Genomic DNA, 21,556 nt, shown 5'->3' with positions numbered 1-21,556 from the left:
ACCAAACCCTTGGGAAATCAAGGGACAACAGTAGCCATGTGACATTGTGTAATGCAGGTCTAACAGTAGCCTGAAGTCCAGTGGCAATCATTTTCTAGCTGTGGGAATAGTTTATTAATATTTGTATCTTCCTCAAAGTCTAAAGTTGCTTTTGCTGCTGTTTATTACAGTGAAAGAGAACAGCAAAATACTTAACTTTCTATTAAAAACCCCCAACTTTATAGGCATGTAGACATCTGGAATTGTGTAAGGCTAATGACATGTCATTAATGTACATGTATCAATCACTTAATTTCAAATTTAGGTATCGGTAAACCAAGTAAACTTTTGTTGATGAAATGTGGTACATTTGGGGTGAAGCTGGAAAGGAGTACAATATCCTTCCCTTTGTGGTTGTTCCAAGTATTCTAATCATGAAAATACAACACCATTTGAAGCATTAAACAGTTTTGTTTTTTTTAACTTTTGTGAAAGCCCAGTTAAACATATTTCATGTGCTGAGTATTATTCTAATAGGAAAGTTTATTCTGCTTAGCCACAGATTTTATTTCTGCAGGAATACCTGTCCACACATTCCTATGACAAGACTGACAAAATAACTTTGTCCCTTTCTGGCTGGGCTTGGACATCAGTTAGGAAAATACATTTATTTTTACATTACAAACTATTTACAGGAAGCAGCTTCCAGGATAAAGTTTGAACGAAAGGAATGTAAATAATCAACACCTTTGAGAAACACGCAGTCTCTGAGTGGTAGCAGGCCTCAAGCTGAACAGTTTACAGGTGGAAATCTCACACACTGTTGCCTATTGGCAAAAATACAGAAGTATTTTATTCTATACTACTTTAAAACCAGTTACTTTTCTACCAATTTCTTACATTTTCCTTGCATAGCATGTTCTGCTTGCAGTGGTGTGATTGTCTGGGACAAAAGCTGGGCAGCCACAGATCCTGGCCCTGCTGCAGGACTAGTCAGTTCGCAGGAACTGGGGCATGCCAGGAGGTACTTCCTACCTCCTGGAGGGCTTCCTGTTCTATCTTACTGATCCCAAGTTTAGCAGTTAGAAGAATAAAAAATACTGTGTCAGTTGTAATTTTTAAAACCCAGTCACATTATTTTTATTGCTACAAATATTACTAGATGAAGTTATCTCAATAGCCATCTTTAGAAAGCTGTCTGCCTCTAGAATCACGTGCTTTCACGAATTAAAGACTTTAACATGAAAATCTCTAAATATTTCAAGAACATATTCTCTTACATTCATAGTTTGTCTTTAAAAAAGAAGAACTTGCTGGTAGCTTTACATTTCTGTGAAAGGTTGAGTCTGCAGCTTCTGAAACTCAACTATCCTGCTCTAGCTCTCTGAATGTTTCAACTGACATTTGGTTTTTAATCACTGGCTGTTACTATTTCACTATAAAACTCAGTTTACTTTTAGGGTACCCCACTAAATGTAACAATGGCAGCGTTTTTTCCTCTCTGTGATAAATATTTTGTAACTTCAATAGTGGTAGACATTTGGCAGAGTTAGCAAATTAAACACAAAAATAAATAGCAGTAAATAGATTCCACTCCAATACATGTATAGGGTATTTCAGAATGACTTAGCTGTACAGTTACCTTCCTCTGCCTCTTAAAGCACGTCAACATATTCTGAAAATGCAACATCACTATGTGCCAGTCTTTATATTGTTTGGAAACTATGTAAAATGAACAATTTTAAACGTGACTTTTCCACCTGGACTATTTTCTCTCTGCTGACTTGAAGAATAAACTTGTATTTGTATATGTTGTAAAAAAATAAATGATTTAAGACGTTGATTCTTTGCTTTTCCCTTCCTGAACTAACAAAGTACTAGTAAATGGCCCTCATGGAATTTTTCAGAATTTAAATCACATCCACATTTGCAAACACTTAACCACTAAAAGGAGCTACTCAGAAGCTATGGGAATGGCAGCCTAAACAGACAGAAACACATGTATTACCATCAGTATTATGTAGGCAGTTTTATAATCTACATAGTAAAATTTTCTAATCCATTAATAGATAGATGCCTGTTCCAAAAATGTTTGTGAATGTTTAACTACTTGAAATTTGGTGAACTAGTCTGATTAATACTAAAAACATGTATTAAAATAAATACATTACTTTTAAAAATATCTAACCACCATAAATCAGGATAAAGGACTAAATATCCTAGAAAAAAATATTTTCTGATTATTGTAAGTTTCCAAAACACAAAAAATACAAAAATATACTAAATGTATTAGCCACCAGCCAGGGACAGTCTACTACACTCACCTGTAGAATGGAATTCATATAAAGCCAACACTCACTTTTAAAGTTATTTCATATATTTTACTTACTGTTTGCAAAGCCAACATGCAGTTGAAAATGGATTCTAGAACAACGAGGCAATAAATAATATTTGGGGAATGGTGAGAAAATAAATTCCAAGATAAAAAGATTTAATTCTTACCTTGAATTTGTCCAGTATTTTTGACAGCAAGGGTTTATTGAAGACACTGTAGTAGAGCATTCAATCATGATGATAGTTCAGAACTGGAATTCAGTAATTTCAGTTTGCCAATACCAAGATTCATCGGAGGGGAGAAGCCCCACCAAGTGCAAAATCATTTCAAGATGAGATGAATGGTTGGAAAAACAGAAAAAATGAAATACATATTCTGAATCTCTAGTATCTTAAACATCAAAGAAGTCAATATTATGTTAAAAGTTCCAAAATATTTATTAATTCATCAACAGAACCCAGTGATTTCTCAGAAACACATATGTCTATATTGTTATAAAAATTAGAAAATATATAAACAAAAATACTATAATGCATGGTTGAAAACAATTTTAAAATGACCTGGGCTTGTATCTTTTTAAATTACTGATGTGACTGTCCATTGTGGTTCCCATGCCCTGAGAACGCGGGCCCTGTTGGTAAGTGGAGAGGCCTTGTAACAATGTGTGGAAAACTGCTGTTACGTTTTTTGTGTTTCTGTATTCAAACAAAAGCCTACTTGAATTCTTTTAATGATGAGTGGAAGTTTCTTTCAGCCAATCTTTCTCCATAATTAAGAAGCCAACTGAACATGATTGATAGATTCATTTACAACAACGATGATTCCTTCAGGTGTTTAGCAAAATCCAAGGGTTTGTGAACAATGGTCTCGCTGATGTGTTGTTGAAGCTGTTTGTTTAGCTCTTCATCTATAAATGAATCCATTTGTGAGAATGTGTCCTGAAAATTACAAAATATTAGTTGCATTACTAAACAAGGCCAGTATGCGTTTTCCATGCATAGCTTAAATTAGCAGTTCCGGTTCTCTCCCACGCCCCCAGTCATCTAGACCAGACCTATGGAACCGGCAGCCCACGTTACATGGCCTGCCAGTAAACTTCACTTGGCTAGCAACAAAGCGATGTCACATGGTCCTTCATCAGCTCATGGTTTTGGCAAGGATTTTTTGTTTTGTTGTAAACTGGGCTTTAGAAGAACACCTACTACACACACAGCCACAGCTTCCAGCTCTGAAGGCACTTACACACTGCCTCCTGTTCAACACACCTTACAACAGCAAATCAAGCATCTCCGATCCAAAGGCCAGTGAAAGCAGTACCGCTAACAGTAGAGGCTGTGAGTCAGAAAGGAATGCCCTGACCCTGCCTCGAGATCCCTCCTGCCTGCAGCCAAGTCTGGAGCCCTCCACTCTTTCCTGGTGCTCAGATGAGGAAGGTCATGCACATGATTTACACCTCCCTGTTAATGTCCTCACCCTCACACAGTTGAGTACTTTGTGCACTCAAGAACAACTGAGATCCTCCTTTAGTGGTGCACAGGGAAAGAAAACTCCAGAGCTTCTGTCAACGGGGGGGGGGTGGGGGTGGGGGTGTGGGGTGCTGACAGACAATGGCAGCATGGCACACAGAGGAAAATATGCAGGACAGATAGAGTAAAACAGATGATACTGCCAAAACTTGTTAAATGAGCCAAACAGCCAGAAACTAGGCAAGATCCCAAGGTCATCTTCCCAGTTATGTCCATTATAACCGCCTACGGACAGTTTGTTCTCTCTCTTATCTTCCTCTTCCTTTGTTTCTGCTACCATAAAGAGCTTGTGCATTTCCTTATTCAAACACTACACCAATCTCTCTCCTGTCTGCTCTTTCCAGTCTTGATCTGTCAGAGCGGCTAATGTAGCACCCTAGCAGGACAGACACATCAAAAAGTCATTGTAAAAGAACAGAATAAGTAAGTACAAATACATTTTCTGAAGTTGCTTCTCTAAAATGGGGGAAAAAAAAAAGCGCTCTCAAGGCTTTAACTGACACTACTGAGTTAAAATTGGAGGCACTAACAAGGTTAATAGGTTATAATGTTTTCATTTTAGGAAGAAAGAAAAGTGTCACTTTTTAAAGGACACACCATTCACTGGACATTCAGGGGAGGTTGGCATCTGGAACAGATCCAGAGCTGAGGATGTAAAAAGTGTTCACCCATTTCTGCTCTTTATACCTTAGCTCTTCGTTCCCTTCAAATTTACACTTTAAAGCTATAAAGTGACACTAATGCAGATCAGTATCCTTCTATGTACTGAATCAAAAGCTCTGAAAATCCAGCTGTCCTGCCAACTACCCACACTGAGGAAAGACAGCTGGCTTTTTATTACTGCTTTTTGAACGAACATTAGTTCATCATTACAGAAAAGGGACAAGAAATCTGCACTGAGCCACTGCGAAGTGCAAAAGGTAAGTAAAATAATAGCTTCCACATTCATTTTGCTACATTAACTGATGCTGTGGGAGCTGGCACTATTCATACAGCTTTTCTTCCTTCTCTATAGTCAGTGCTATCTTATGCCAGTTAAAAAAAAAATACTTGACACAGAAACTACAGAAACCAGAAAGCCAAAGTAAGTGTGCTAATCCCTGGGCACTGCACAGTGAGCCAGCAGATACAGGTTATATTGGTGTATCATGGTTGGAAATAGACACAGAGAGCCGAGATGGTACCTTTCTTCTGGGTGTTACTGACGCAACAGGAGGATTAAAGGTCATTCCTCTCATACTGTATGCCTCAAAAAGTTCTGTAGCAGGCCTGTAGCAAAAACCACAGTGAAAGAAAAATGGCATTAGAAGCATTTTCAAATAATGTATCACCAAACCAAAAGCAGCTTCTCCCCCCACACATGCCATTCACACCCTCCACCATGCTTTAAGAGAACGACTCAGAGTAATGAGCTACACCTGGAAAAGATCAGAAGCCAACAACTGGGAAATGATAAAACTAAAAACAAGTAAAATGCATCTAAATACTCAGTTGGGGGACAGAAGAAGAAATGGGAGACAAGAAGACTGTTCTGTTGGCTTGCCAGAGCTCCAAGCAGTCACTGCTTGCTCTCTACATATTTGAAAAAGTTAAAAAAAATGTGATAGAGGTCATCTAGCTGGTAGAATCTGCTAGACTTTCCAACAGTTCCTTACCAAAGGGTTTTATGAAAACTAAGCAGCCATGGGAGAACAGGGAAGACTATCACATGGGAAAAGAACTGGTTAAAACACAGGAAACAGAGGACAGGAGTCTGTGATCAGTTTTCGCAATGGCACAAAGAAACTATGGATTTCTACAAGGTCTGTGCAGGACCTGTGCTTTTCAACACACTCAAAGATGAGCTGGAGAGTACCAAGTTAGTAGGAATGAGCTGCCTGTGAAGAACTGCAGATAGACTGTATGAGATGGTCAATAAAATCACAAATTACATTTAGTGTGAAAAAAAAAACATAGAGAAAAGCAATCGCAGCTTCACATAAAAACAGTTAAGCTCTGAGCTGACCACTATCACTTAAGGAAAAAAATTTTGTTATGACAGATACTTTCATGGGATTGTGACCTTAATGCTGTTTGGAGTTAAAGAGAGAACAGAACAGAAAATAGTTACATCAATGTATAAATCCACAGATCTCCCACATCTCAAATATTGCATCCGAGTCTCCAATTTCCTCATCTTGAAATTCTTGAATTGGTAAAAGTTCAGAACCAGGCAACAAAGATGATGAAAAGTATGTAACAGCTCCTGTCTGGGCCAGATCCCTTCAGCCAGAAGCGATGGTAGGCAGAGGGACAACACGATAGAGGTCTACCAAGTCATGTGAGGCACAGAGAGTGTATGAGAGCAGGCTGTTCATTCCCCTCCCAGAGCAAGAACCAGGGGCTGTTAAATGATGCATGCTGGCACCAGGTTCAAAACAAATAAAGGTAGGTCTTAATGTAATGAGCCGTGGACTCATGGAACCCTTACCAAACAATGCTGTATTTGCAAAATGTGTGCTTTGGTTCAAGGGACACTGAACAGTTTTGAAAAGAATTGCACAACGAGAACTAAACATAAATGGTATCAGGTTCAGGCAGTCGACCAGTCTGAAACCTGTCAGAGGCTAGGACACCGCTCAGAGCATGTGTCTTACATGCTTGCCCTGTGTTTACTCTTCCTGAGGCATCCAAAGACAGGATGCTGAATTAGATCCTTAGTCTGAACCAGGATGGCTGTTCTTATGTTTCAACATATTATGGATCTTATGCTGTAACTTGGTTTCCAGTTTGCGCTTGACAGCCACAGTTCAGTGATCCTGATCCTTATTCAGATCAGGGCTGCTACTGAGGAAATGTAGGTATTTTGCTCCCATGGGAGGAAAACACACTGCATTTTGAGATTTTTTACCCTTGTCACAGCCTGGCAACAAGACTCAAAAGAAAAAAAAAAAAAGAAGAGAAAGGTAGCCAACATTCTGTACCGGCAAAAGAACAAAATGAGTTTGAAGAACAGAATCTTTGAATTTTATGGATAAATATTTTTAGAGATTCCTTTAAAAAAAGTATGAGCAACAGCTTCTTTCTTCAGGGCACCATTTTTAGAAACAGAACTCTATGATAACTCACCTTTGGCTCAAATCAAGTGAAAGAGCTCCTGAGCCTTCAGTTGGAGCTCCAACAATAAGGTGAGCTGCAAATTTCTGCACCGTTGGATGATAATGTCTCTGAAAGAAAGAAGAAAGAAGGCAGTTAACTGAGGGATAAGGGATAATGTATTTATCTATGGATTCTCACATTTATTTCCATTTCAAAAGATGGAAGGTTCTGCTTTTGTTTTAGATAAACTGAGCACCTCAGAATCAGTCAGTTTCTGGGGTTAAGTGAATGAGAACACCCAGTCATACATTTATTCACTACTATGTCATGCTGTGAGCATAACTCTCCATAGGTAATCTAACTCCTACTACCAGAAGGCAGGAGAAAGAGCAGAGGAAGCTCTCCTGAAGCCCCAAACTCTAAACCCTGGCTAAAATGACAGATCAAGGTGTCACTTGCTCCCTGGAGAAGGGCTGGACTGCAAGGGAACTTAACAGATTGAAAAAGCCTCCAAAGGAGTCTTATTACGCAACCTGCAGTAAGATCCAGTGTAGTACTATCATAGATGTGGAACACCCCCTTTTGAGCTCATTCCTTCCCTGAGCATGTTTTTTCCCTGGAAAGCTACCCAGCAGAAAAGGACTAGGGGGGTGTTAGTTGACAGCTGGCTGAATATGAGCCAGCAGTGTGCCCAGGTGGCCAAGAAGGCCAGTAGCATCCTGGCTTGTATCAGAAACAGTATGGCCAGCAGGGACAGGGAAGGAAGGCTCCCTGTACTCGGCACTGGTGAGGCTGCACCTTGAATACTGTTCAGTTTTGGGCCCCTCACTACAAGAAAGACACTGAGGTGCTGGAGCGTGTCCAAAGAAGGACAACGAAGCTGGTGAAGGGTCTAGAGCACAAGCCCTATGAGCAGCTGAGGGAACTGGGGTTGTTTAGCCTGCAGAAAAGGAGGCTCAGGGGAGACCTTATCGCTCTCTACAACTACCTGAAAGGAGGTTGTAGCAAGGTGGGTGTCAGACTCTCCCACATAACAAGCGATAGGACAAGAAGAAACAGCCTCAAGTTGCACCAGGGGAGGTTTAGATTGGATATTAGGAAAAAAATTCTTCACCAAGGGGTTGTCAATCATTGGAACAGGCTGCCCAGGGAAGTGGTTGAGTCACGATTCCTCGAGGTATTTAAAAGACCTGTAGATGTGGCACTTAGGGACGTGGTTTAGTGGTGGACTTGGCAGTGCTAGGTTAACAGTCGGACTCGATAATCTTAAAGGTCTTTTCCAACCTCAACGATTCTATGATTCCATACCACTGTACTGCAATTCCTCTTTGTATGGAATAGGCTCATGTGGGCCAGATGTGACTGACAAGACCTCTGTTCTCTAATTGTGTAAAGCACATAAACATTCAGTAGCTGTTTACTGCTGACTTTTACTTCTCAAATCACTCAGCTACTCACTAACTCACTAACCTGCAGTAAATGCAGCTCCCACAGAGCTGTGTTCTGAGCATTGCAATGCTCTGGTTCTTCTAGTTCTGGGAGATACACTCCACTGCCTTGAGATTCATTGTCTAGTAAGAGGTCCATCTTTGGGAATGTCTACAACACAAAAAAAAAGGACTGAGTTAGTTATATTACACATCCAATTATAACATGGTTAAGTTATAAGTTCAGGATTCATTCCACGTTACTCAGTCTCAGCTGCATTTAAGGATATTCTGTTTTCATCATTCTTGCTTAAGATGCTTCAAAATTTGTCAATTTGTCAAAAAATTCAATAACCTTTAACCAGTAAGCTAAACAAGTAAAACTTACTTGCATTAATACCCTGTTTGTTGCCAAGATGCCAACACTGGAGTTTGGAAGTACATGAAGAGCAAGCGTGGAAAGTCGCTTTAGGAAAGCAAGAGCTCTCTGCTGGGAAACTTGCTTTCTCCGCTTGGCAAACATGACATCCATGCACTGGAGCACAATCCCTGTATCATCATTGGTACCACCTCAAAAGCAGAATTTCATATAAAGAGTAAATAACCATTCAAGGAACATACAGCTAAATACTCTGCTATTAACTGTACACTGGAACCCGAGAAACAGCATGAAAACTAAGAGGTTCAAACACAGCACTAATGCAATACAGGCATAAGCATCCATCCTTTTTTGGTAAAAAAAGTCCAGCTTTGAACAGAAACAGTGTATCATTATTTCTGTGCTCCTTTCTAAGAAAATATTTGTTCCATCAAAATGCCTAACATTAGAAGCAGTTAGTGTTTTAACCCTAAGTGCATTCATTATATCTATCATGTTTTATAAATAAATGGTGCAAAGATTTAGTCTTTTACCCATCCAGATTTGTAGAATGTTTTTTCCTCAATCTTTCCTCCTTAGTGAATACACATCTATGAACTTAACTAAAATTATGTTAATTTCAAACTTTATAAATATCTTTTTTCATAAACTATTCAGCTCCTCAGAATTAGAAAATTTAGATTAGAAAATTAGAATGTCAGAATTATAAAAATCAGAAATATATACCAGAAGATTTTAGAAAACAGAATTTAAATTGAAATTGTTTTTACAATTGTATTAGAAAAACTAGAGATTATTCTCTATTAGAGAAAGAACTAGAGAAAAAATAGAGAATTTTTAAATTGCCACTGAAGGAAACAATTATAAGTAAGTAAAAAAACATAAGGGATGGGATAAATGCTTATCCAAGATCACATACTTGGCATTCCTTAATGAAATGACATGACTAGAACCTGTTACCATGTATTGTAATAATAGTTCTAGTATCTGTAGTGCAATAATGCAATGTGCAACTTAAGAAAAACATAGATTAAAACACTGTAATCTTTTCAGAACTCAGATATCTTAAACCAAATGTAATTTGTACCAAACAAGCAGAATGAAGATGATCTAAGTAAACACTGAAAATAAGAATCTGGAGTTACCTGCATGTAGGCTGAACAGTGTCTTGTAAAGATGCGTGTAGAATTTCATCGGATCAATGTTAAGAACATCACCTATTAACATAATCCAAAATAAATACATTTACCCCATTAATTTATTAGACAATATTAAGCAAAAGTTTGTTTTTAAAGATCTCTTACCTTGACCAGAGAGTATATGAAAAGCACTGAGAACACAATGAAGACTCTCACGATAGCTTAAACCCTAAGAATACAAAACTGATTAAGTACCCAAAAGAACATAATTTTAAGAAACCATATCCTGGGCTGCATCAAGACAAGCGTGGCCAGCAGGTTGAGGGAGGGGATTTTCCCCCTCTACTCTGCTCTCATGAGACCCCACCTGGAGTACTGTGTTCAGCTCTGGGGCCCCCAACGTAAGGACATGGACCTGTTGAAGCGAGTCCAGAGGAGGCCACGAGGATGATCAGGGGCTGGAGCACCTCCCTTATGAGGACAGGCTGAGAGAGTTGGGGTTGTTCAGCCTGGAGAAGAGAAGGCTTCGGGAAGACCTTATAGCAGCCTTCCAGTACTTAAAGGGGGACTACGGGAAAGATGGGGAGGGACTCTTTATCAGGGGTGTAGGGATAGGATGAGGGGTAATGGCTTTAAACTGAAAGAGGGTAGGTTTAGGTTAGATATAAGGAAGAAATTCTTTACTGTAGTGTGGTGACACTGGAACAGATTACCCAGAGAGGTTGTGGCTGACCCCTCCCTGGCAGTGTTCAAGGCCAGGTTGGACGGAGCTTTGAGCAACCTGGTCTAGTGGAAGGTGTCCCTGCCCATGGCAGGGGGGTTGGAACTAGATGGTCTTTAAGGTCCCTTCCAACTCAAACCAGAAAAGAAAAAGGAAGAAAAAAAAATAAGCTCAACTTACCCCAGATGCAATAAGAGAATGAAGGACAATCAACAGGTCATCAAAAAATTCCACATTTATGAGATGAGCAAACCTTGAATCAAAGAGATTTTTATCTTTACGTTATAGACATTATCTGCAAACTCAGTTCAAACTATTTTGAACTGCCAAAATCTGCACCTTAAAATGAGAGCTAAATTAAATGCTGAACATTTATTATCTTCACATAGATGGATGATTCAGCCCCCAACTGCTAATCAGGGCTTCCCTATAGCACCAGAGACATGCTCATGTTCTTCAGGAAGTAATCAGACAAAACGATGTAATCACATCACACCCTGCTGGGTTTGCATCACATCAATTCTATCACGGGAAATTTCACATCACACTGAAGTGTTTTTAGAAGTAGGTGAAAACTTCTGCAGAGAAATAAAAGAATTTCAACAAATTTGTCAGGGACCATCTTTTCTCACTGCTTATAAATCCCTTTCAAAGCCAAAAATCCCTTTAGTGCTTTATGTCTGTTCTAACACACACGAAAGAAGGTGGATTCAGTTCTTACTTTGCAAGACCTTCTAGGACAGATGGCAAAAGTGGAGACTTCTGAGCTTTCTTCAGGATTCTGAAGTAAGTTACAAATACAATATTCAAGGTCTCTGTGTGCTGAAGGAAAGAAAACAAAATAAAATACTTAAGCATGGAAAACAGACATTTCTACTTCACTTGAACTCAACTGAAAATGCTTCTTTCTGTCCAAGCCTGCACTCAGGCCTTCCAAACCAGTCCTGGCACTGCCACCTCTGCTCTTCTTATGCTGAAAAGCTCAAATTCTGCTCCCTACTCTGTCTCTTCACTCTCCCAGCTAAACAGCCTCCCTTCCCCTCAGTCCATGCTAGCCACACTCCTCCTTTGCCTAAAGGCCACTTTGGGAGGCTGGTAACAGCCATTACATAGTGTCACATGGAAGAGGGCACCTGGAGGAAGTATGTCAATGGACTGAAATACCTTTTTGTGTGGAGAACAAAAGGAAATAGGAATGCCTAAACTGGCCTTCCTAAGTAAACTGAGAGGGATTAATTTACTAAAACCTAGACCTCTGGCACAAGCAAAATGTTTGTAAGCTGCCAACATTATCTAGACATGTGGAATGCTGACAGGTTGGGATGGAGGGGAGACACTTGGTTACAAAAGGGTTAGGAGCTGCTACTTTGCAAGAACAGGAAAATAATCTCTAAATTACTTACCAGTTTCAATTTTTTTTCCTTACTTTCTGATGCTTCTGCTTCCAAAAGTTCTCGTTCCAGTTTCTCTTCCGCTTTCTTCCACTGAAAACATACAGTTGATTTTAAGACAACAGATTAAATGTTTCCAACCAGCCTGGATATGCAGGTTGCAAAGATACCCAGAGAAGAAATCTTCCATGCTTGGTGAGTTGCTTAAGTCACCCTGTGATACTACAAGGTAACCAGCTTAGATATATTCCTTCCTATTAGAAACAACCAATCAAAGGCATTATCAACACCAGAAAGAGGAAAAAAATTAGGAAGATAACTAAATTCCCTGTAGAACCTCATAAATGTTCAAGTACAATGCAAACACTAATCACTGATGCTGAGAGTTAACAATGGCAACAGGAGAGTGTAATCATTACTAGAACAAATTGCTACATAAAGCCAATGAAGTAGTGCATGAGAAAGCACATGTCATACCTTTCTTTGCATTCTTGAAAGATTTTTTCTTTTCTCTTTGTAAGTCATGAACTTTTTCTTTGGTGCAATGTCTTCGGAATCTTTTTGTAATTCTACTTCCTTAATTCTTAAGTGAAGAAATACTTTTAACACCTATTGTAAGATAAAATAAATACAGTGAAAAGTGATTCACAACAGAAGAACGGAAGGTAAGAAATCCTGAATTCCATTCCAGCAAGTGCGCTTTACTGGTTAAAGGTTCTTCTGTTTACTGTCCTCCTGTTCCTTCATACTTGTGTCTCTCATCTCTGCTCCCAGTTCCTTCTGCAGCACTCTCCCTTTCTACCCATTCCTCCATTTGCCTCTCTCAAGTCTTCCTGCCTGACGTAACCCACGTCTCTGTCAGGATCTGCTCTCCTCCTCCCAGTTTCCTTCCCTTGCCCCATATCTCTCTTTCTAACCTTCTGGCTCAGCCCACTCCTAAGATGCCTGTGTTCTGACAGAGTAAGGAAATTCTGCTTGTCTGTAGCCAGCAGCTGCACTAACTTTAATTTTTAGATATTTTTTAAATCATTGCCAGAAGAGAATTGTATAGTACAACAGAAAGACTCTTACCTCAGGTCTGACATCGTAATTTCTACCCCTCACAAGGCCAGAAATGACCTTAACTACACCAAGTGAAGCATAGCCCAACTTGTCTTGTTTAAAGAGCTTCTTAACTGCCTCAAAGCACAGTTCAGAAATCTGAAAAGTGAATTCAAACAAATTCTTCTGTAAAGCCAAGTCCACGACAACAGCTAACTGGTAAAACTGATTGTATTTACTAATGAAAAAGTGTACACAGCCTGTAAAATAGTGAAAATATATGGCCACAAGATCTAGATACTGTGGAATAAAGCTCAGAAATAGATTCTTTTTCATGCAGAACAAGAACTCTTCCGCTAATCAGAAAATCACTTACCATTTTTGATGCATCATTCATGAGTGGAACAATGAGAACAATAATGTTATTGTGGAAGTTAAAGTGGGGTAAGGCCACAAGCAGCTCGCACAGACACTTCACTGCTATCTCTGCTAGACCTTTATATGCTTTTAATGAGATGACATTGCTTTTCTTCAACTTCCTTTGTTTCCAATCTGCACAAAATATTATTTTTAGTGATTACTGTTCAGAATGCAGGGGAGCTTCTAAATATTTAAATTTTTAGTTATTGCAGGCATTCTCCTGCTTACTTCATGCGAGTACTATTTCAAAGACAGCAGGTAGCATTCAATCAGAGGAGGTAAACTGTGATGACGCAAACATTTTGCATTTAGTACAAAAAATGGGAAGTGTTTATTGTACCTTTAATTGTTTGTTCCAGATTTTCCAAGTAAAATTTATACTGGCTCACAAGGCCTTCTTCAAATTCTCTCAGTTTCTGAGTTTCTTTTTTAACCTGTAAAATAATACAAATGAAATTTTATTTGGAGACCTAAATCCTAGTCAATGATGAAAAAATAGAGTTTTAAAACAAATATCACATATCCAAGTAGTTTTTTCTTCTAGACAGACATTCTTAGAAATGTATTAAAAATAAAATATTTCTACATATTTCCATAGATGTTCTTGTGTTCAGAAGGCCTCTTCCAACTAGGCTTATTTAATTTATAGAGACTGAAGTCAAATTTTCAACTAGATGTTATTTTAAAGCCATGACTCTAAACTGCACTACCTATATTCAAGAAACGTTCTAAAGAATCAGTTAGAAACAAGCTCCAGAAAACAAAGCTACTCTGCATTTGCTCTGCAAATTGTTGAACACCTTTCAAAGAAAGCTATGCCAGTTAGATGACAATGTTGCGTAATTTGCTTTCTTTCTAGTTCCCTTCAGTGTGACACAAAACACCGTCTTATTCCAAGGTTTATGATGAAAGTCACCCAGGTTTGGTATATTACTTTCATCCCAGGTTTGGTATGCTACTTACATACACTATTTTTTCCCTCCATTACCACCAGCATGTCACCTACTTATTTGAAGGAAGTACATAAGAATTAAAGGTTCAAAACAAAGACCTCTGCCCCTGAAAGTGTCACAGTTTCAGAATTTCCACTAGTACTTGTGTATTTGTCACCCTTTGCTCAAAACTATAAATTCATATTAAACAAATCAGTATTAGTATTTGGCATAACATTAAAAAATCTGAACTACTCACAATACTCTATAAAGAAATGTAGTATTTCACCTTGGTAGCCTTTTCTGCTTCAGTCAGAGGCCGAATTTTATAAGAAGGTGCAATATCTTTGAATATCTCCATCAAAGAAACCATGACCAGCTTCCGAACAATCACAGCCACATTAGGATCCTGTTCCATCAGCATAGCACGCAGCTCCTTCAACTTTTTAATCTGATTAAGAAGCAGATGAAGTCAGCTGAAGATCACCCACAAACCAATGTACAAGTACAATGTACATTTCAGCAAAAGGTTGCCATGAGAAATGTGCCGTGTTTTTAAACACTAGAAAGAGAAAGCCATTAACTCAGCAGTTACTGAGACACTACTTAGCACTGCATAAAGAGCCAAGAAATGCTAGATATTCCAACAAAATTTTTATCTTGGGAATGTTCAAACTATTCTTCTATTACAAGCTTGCACAGAATCATAGAAAATTACTAGCATATCCTGAAACATTGAGAATTATCAGATATGACCCTGAAATCAGAGCTTAAATAAGGGTCATGCTTAAGGAACAACGTAGTCTGGACAGGAAACACCACAGACAGTATTATTCCTAAAACCACAAGTATTCAGAGGGACAAATTACTCCCAAACAGAGCAAACACTGTCACCTGGATATTCACCTGATTCAAATCCTTTGTACCAACCTATGGCAGCAGTTCCACTGTTTGCAACCCCCTGAAAAGTGATACTACACTGACCCTTCTCCTTGTTCTACCCATGTATTTTTCTGCTTTTGCTACTGTTTGATCACTTCAGACCTTTTTTTATTGAGTTACTGCACAACACAGGCACACATACATGTATGTTAGGTAAATGCTACCTACATTGTTGTCTGGCTCAGAGAGAATGGCAGATGCTAAGGCAGCTATGTGCATCTTCCTTTCCTGCAGCTTTTGTCTCCTTTGAGCAGCCATTTCCTCAGGAGTGAGAACAGGCAAGGGTTCTTCATTAAAGTCTAGCACAAGGTGTGAGAGTTAGAAAAGAGGGTCACTAGGGAAGCCGCTTGACAAATACCATATTGCAACTACAGTTCTAGATATTGCATTTCAGATGGGGTACCACAGTAACCCCACACAAGAGCAACTGCAGTTCCACAGTAAAAGAAGCTCTAAGAATGACCTTGCTTGAACTTACATTAAACCAGAGATTAAATTTTCCTCCACTCCAAAATCTTATGCTTGCAAAAACAAATGGACCAAATGTTTTTGAATCTGCAAATGGTACTCCCTAAGTACAGTGGGAACACAGAAACTCAACATATGACCCCAACCGTGCCAAGAAACTGCAGTACTCTGCAATTTGCAGCAAATTATACACCATTCACTTCTTATTTTAAAAATAGAATTCTTTTGTGTTTTCTGAGTACTATTTTGCTACAAGTATGTCTTTCCCTAACTTCAGATTATATTTAGAGAATGATGACACAGAAGTGGCACCTACAACTGCAACTGTTATTTGAATATGACTCTTCATTGGATAGCAAACTGCAAATCGAAATCCAAATTTCTCAGTATTCTGATGTTTTAAGTAAAAAAATTCAAAGACAAAGCCAGACTCTCAAAGGCCTACACAAGCCTGTGTCCTGAACTTCATTTCAAAATTATCTCAGAGTAATCAAACTAGAAACTCAGCATATATTCTTTAAGATAAGGATTTCCCTTCTCACTAGCAAAGATAACAGAAATGATACAAGGAACTTCATGCAAACATCAGTTCCAGGTGAAAATCAAAATAATTTTAAAGAAAGAGATTCTGAAGCCAGCTGTTCCTCAGGTCCTGGGATCCTAGCAGGTAAGAAAGTAAGCTCTGAATCACTGTTATGCTTTGGGGGCAACATGGTAATGAACATATTCAAAACCACCCTAAACAAAATACACTTAAATTACAAACTTCCTTAGGGAACAGCAAAGTACTCTTCAGATATGTCAGTGATTTGCAGAAAAAAACAAACCAAACAAAACAGAAGAACCAACAAAAGGCAAACATGATGTTTTATTACCCTCTGCTTCCTCCATTTCTTCTGTATCCTCTTCTTCATTCTGTGCAACATTGAGAACTGCAGAAACAGAGTGTCTAGTGTCAAGCATGTAATAAACACTGTGGAATTTTTAAAAAAATAAATTATATACAATTTGGCTACCATACCGATTCCAGAATCTGTGTCTTACCTGGCTTCTCCATGGTTTGGGGAATAATGCCACCCTTGTCTTTAATGGGAAGCAGATGGATGAGCTCTTTTTCTGGTTCAGTCTGCATGCGCCTTGGCACCTTCTCATATTTGTCAATCACACTTTCATGTTTTCGTTTTTTGACATGAACAGGTTCACTGAAAAATACAAGGCAAACTAAATGACTTAGCCATCTAATTAGATGAGAACCCTGTATGACAGTGTACTAGCTGGATTAAGTGTCTGCACTTAGAATGCTAAGTGGAATGTTTGAATGTGTTCACCACTGACAGCACCAGTCACCACTCAATCAAACAATGCTAATGTGTATCTGTATAGGATCTTTGAATTCAGGACAATACAGTGCTTCCCATCTCCTTTTTATAGGAAACAAAATGTGAAAAGAGCAAAGACAAAATGTTTTAGTTAATCTGGCAGGTCAGCTGACTTAGTGAATTTTGAAACGTAAATTATATTATTATATAATTATTATAATTATTATATTATCATATAGTATATTATTATATTATTGTATTATTATTATTGAGTGTAAACACACACATGCAAAATGCTTGCATTGATTTTGAATTTACAAAAAAAATAATTAAATGGTGTAACTGCTTATAGTACAGGCACACTATGAAGTGTGCTATCTGTTTATCTTATTAAAAAACTAAAAGCCACGGATGAAGAATCACATTGTTGAAGCCACATGGTCTGTCTTATAACAGGAACACTGCTTTTGTTCTTGTAAGGGACAGAGTTTCAACTATGGACATCTGAAGGACTTTGAAAGCTCTGGGCTCAGAGACTGCTAGACTTCAGAAAGTAAAAATCACTTGTATGAGAAGTATTTTTACATCCCAGCATGTACTCAGATTCCCTGCACACATGACACAGCTACCCTACGCATACATTTTAAGGACAGTGCACCAGCCTCAACCTTGCTGTCCCTGTGCAGGTCAAACCTTTCCCATGTACCCAAATCCTACTCAACAAGTACAGGAATTCTACATGTCTGTGACTGATCTGTTGAGCATGAATAAAATACAGCTGCTGTGAAAACAAGGGAAATTCTGGGTCATACCAGACATCTGGAAACCCTAGTCCTAGCTGATGGGTTTTGAGATGGCACTACTCCCATGCACGTAGCAGTAAGGGACTTAGGGACCCCCTTCAAAGTAAAGCAACAGTGAACAAATCAGATGAAACTTGTAAAGGCAAACATCCTCTGTAAACATGATTTCAGCCCTAAAATATTAAAGATTTTGGAAAAGAATAAGTAAAATATGAAGACACAAACCAGAACCTATTAAGATCTCAGCACGGCCTGCTCTCACCTAGGCCAGAGTGCTAGGGTATGTTCCTAACCTGCACAGAAGTAAATAAGAACATAAGTACTTAGTCTGTGCTAATATTAACACATAATTTATCAGTGAGGTAATATTTGACAAGTTCTTAATGATTATTATAGTTGATTGGAGTAAAGCAGACTAAAAAGACAAATTTTCCAGTTTAACAGAACACTATGAAAGCTAGTAACAGTAAAACAGGTAAAAGAGCAACTACTTCCACTGTGTTTTTCCACCATTCTAAAAATGCCTTGTCATAATGAATGCAAGACACATAGAACTGCATCTTGCAAAATGTCACTAAATAAAAACACACAATAAATTTTGAGTTTTGCAAGACTTTAAAGTTATGTGACACTCAGTTTGGGGGGAGGGTAAGGTTTGAAGTAGAATTCTTTTAATTCAAGAACCTGCAATGTGGCTACAAGAGACCATACAGCAGGGTACAGCACAACTGCAACTTTAAAATGGCAAGATTTTCAAACTATCATGTAACCACACTACTCCATAGAAGTGTATTTGTAAAGACTTACAATTCTACAACTAGGAGCACCACCCTTCTATGTATTTCATTGTGAACTCTACCTAATACCTTGCTCCAGAAACCAGGTAGCGTATTTTTTGTATTAATGTTTTGATGCTGCATGTGTTTACAGACATGGCTTCCAGAACTTTTATTTTTTTGCAGCAACGTGCCATGCAATGTGGAAAGTATAGTGGCCCAAAGTCCAGGGAATGTCCTGAATACTCCATATAGAAAAAAAGACTCTGTATACAGATTAAAGCATTTCTTTAAGTTTAAAGAACGCTACTCAGCTCACAGCCAGGGACCTCATGGGAAGGAACACTGTGCAGAAACAGTATCCTGAAGGTCAGGCAGAGCAGGTGAATGTACTGATAAACATCAATACATTAGTAGCAAATGTACTGACAGACTAAGGAAACACTAAATGGAATCTGTGAAGAAACACCAGACTGAAAGTGACCTCCTGATACATGTATTACATTACATATTAATTACATATTAATCACACAAAGCTCAATTAGTACAAAAAGTAGACATCACAACAACACTCACTCAGAAGAAAGATCTCTGGTTAAAAAGGATGCTTTTTGAGCCAAATCCTCCATTAATTTTAAGTCATCTTCATCCATCATATCCAGTGGAAGAGCATCTTCTTCCTCTTCTTCCTCCCGTTTTTCAGCTGTTTTAAAGGATGATGTGTACAGATTAAGATACTGTATGTATATCCAAACTTAAAAAACTAACCCTGCCTACACTTTTTACACATTTCTTCAACCTGGAACTCATCAACCTTCATGAATGTGTTTTGTGTTATCCCAGAAAACTGTTCCTTTATTGTGACATCCAAAAATGATCACAGCAAACACATTTTGACCATCTCCAACTGTCAGATATTGTTGCCACATATTTTTCATAACTCTCCCTTTCTTTCCTTTAAACAAGAACAGCAAATATTCGTACACAGAAAACGAAATGTTGTTTTCTTGATACATAATTTTACAATATGAGCAGGATATTCAGTAACCCTCATGCCTTTTCGCTTACAAAAATAAGTGAGCAAACTTACCAACTTGTCTTTTCTTGCATTCTTCCAACGGAAAAGGTCTTCTAGAGATAGCATCTCTGACAGCCTCCCTTAGCTTCTTTTGTTCTTTTCGATACTTCTTAGCAGCACTCTGCTGCTTGTACTGTTTATTCTTTAATTTGTTGTCAAGTTTTATTTTACTAGTTCTCAGTAACTTGCGAAAGCTTGGAACTCGTTTTGTGTTTTTTCTCTAGGAAACAAACAGAAAACTACAAGTAACTGGCCTGTTCATAGCCTTTGTAAAACTCATTTCACTGTTTCAGATCCCATTAAGTTCGTATTTCTACAAGGGCTGAACAAGGTGTTTCTTCCAAACTGTATCATCAGTTAGCTCCAAATTTATCCAACTGCATTACATTTTTGAGAAGAGAGACCTGCAAAGAATGTCTCACAGAAACATTCTTTGACTTTTTTATTAAACCCGATGACCATCACACTTACGACACATGAACACTCAACAGATTGTTAGGGCACAGTTCTTAGCCCTGTGTGCTCCTGTCTTCTCTCTTCAGGATGCTGTTCTTCCCCAACACACAGTAACCTAAAAGGTACCTTAAGGTACAGGTACAAGGCCACAGCCTCAGGCAAATGTCCTCCTGCCTCATGCTGAGCTTTGGCTCTCTCCTGCCCAAACCCACCACTACCAGTAGCTGCATGGACAAGACAAGGTTGCCCGCTGCAATGCTCAGAGCAGTGTGATGCAGAAGCTCCGTACGTGTTACAGGTGCCAAAGCTCAGGGAGCCACAGTGGTCACGAGAAACAGGGCTCAGGGAAAGCCCAGAGGTGCAGATCAATACAGGCACCCTGTGCCAACACCGCAAAACACTCCAGAGAGTGTTCAGGACTGAAATAGATGCAGCACAATTTACCTACTGAGGGGCATGGGAAAGCAAGGAAAGCGGAGAGAAAACCGGCCATCATATTAGAGCCGTGGTAGGGGAAGACGTGTCCCTTTAGTAAGGGGACAAGTGGCTGGACCAGCGTGGGGCTCCTCGAATCTGGAATTTTTGTCAGCTGACCTTCAGCCTCCCTTTTTAGTTTTGATTTTGGGAAAGCGCTGAAGAGACAGAAGCAGCACTGACGCTTGTCCCTGTGCCATACAGCCGACACTGAGCTAGAAGAGCTACTGCCAGCCATGGCCCTGCCTGGAAGTCAGCTCGGGCTCTGCTCCTCCTCCCGGCCCGGGCCCCGGGCAGCCGGGCGCGCCGCAGATCCCCGCTCTCTAGGAAAGCTCCGAGGCCACGCTCCTCAGTGTGACGAGCGACTGTGCTTCGCTGCTCCTTCCACGCCTTAGTTTTGGCAAAATCCCCTTCGTGGGGTGAGAGACGAACCTGCGTTTTGCCGGGAACCCGCCGCTGAAGGGGCGGGCTGCTGCCCGCTCCGGGCACACCGCATTCCACCACCCGCCCCCCGACGCTCCGAGTTTGGTCGTTTCCTGCGGCCCCGCGGCCGCGGCAGCACCGGGCAAACCGGCTCGGCCCGAGGCGAGAGGAGCCAGCGCAGGAGAGCAGCCCCTTCCCGGGGAGCCCGCGGCGGAGGCCCAGGGGCCGCCCCTCGCATCGCCGTCCGGGCCGGGCCGCCAGGCTGCCGGCGCGCCCCGCGGCAGCACACGGGGCAGCGGGAGCCCCGGGCACCGCTCCCCGTCCCGCCCAGACCCGCAGCCCCCCTCGCCCGCAGCGTCCTACCGGCTTCATGGCGGCGACCCTGGGCGCGTGCTGTGCCTCCGCCGGCGCCGCGCAGCGGAAGTGGCGGGCGGGGGCGGAGCCTTGTC

The 21,556-nt window shown here is 39.9% G+C and overlaps 1 protein-coding gene across 1 annotated transcript; it reads right to left on the bottom strand.

Annotated features, from left to right (window-relative positions):
- Positions 1-2,727: 2,727 nt before the first annotated feature.
- Positions 2,728-21,551, bottom strand: NOC3L (NOC3 like DNA replication regulator). Its single transcript, XM_074874933.1, has 21 exons — positions 21,471-21,551; positions 19,767-19,974; positions 19,253-19,379; positions 16,823-16,980; positions 16,654-16,710; positions 15,479-15,609; positions 14,658-14,819; positions 13,777-13,870; positions 13,393-13,568; positions 13,047-13,175; positions 12,453-12,584; positions 11,988-12,068; positions 11,306-11,406; positions 10,765-10,837; positions 10,029-10,092; positions 9,870-9,941; positions 8,734-8,915; positions 8,389-8,517; positions 6,949-7,046; positions 5,025-5,109; positions 2,728-3,252 (listed from the first exon to the last, which is right to left on the bottom strand). The coding sequence occupies exons 1-21, from the start codon at positions 21,477-21,479 to the stop codon at positions 3,121-3,123; spliced, it is 2,400 nt and encodes a 799-aa protein (XP_074731034.1). The 5' UTR covers positions 21,480-21,551; the 3' UTR covers positions 2,728-3,120.
- Between the last annotated feature and the right edge of the window lie 5 nt (positions 21,552-21,556).

Source organism: Strix uralensis, chromosome 7 (genome assembly GCF_047716275.1).
Source record: "Strix uralensis isolate ZFMK-TIS-50842 chromosome 7, bStrUra1, whole genome shotgun sequence".
Classification (NCBI taxonomy): Eukaryota; Metazoa; Chordata; class Aves; order Strigiformes; family Strigidae; genus Strix; species Strix uralensis.
This window is presented reverse-complemented; position numbering and strand designations above follow the sequence as displayed.

Bases quoted from the DNA above. Each gene is read 5' to 3' on its own strand.
- NOC3L (XM_074874933.1), bottom strand. The intron at 8,518-8,733 runs GTAAGTTTTACT...TTTGTGTTGTAG, and splicing joins CAAACAGGGTATTAATGCAA to ACATTCCCAAAGATGGACCT. The intron at 3,253-5,024 runs GTACCATCTCGG...TGTAATTTTCAG, and splicing joins CAGTAACACCCAGAAGAAAG to GACACATTCTCACAAATGGA.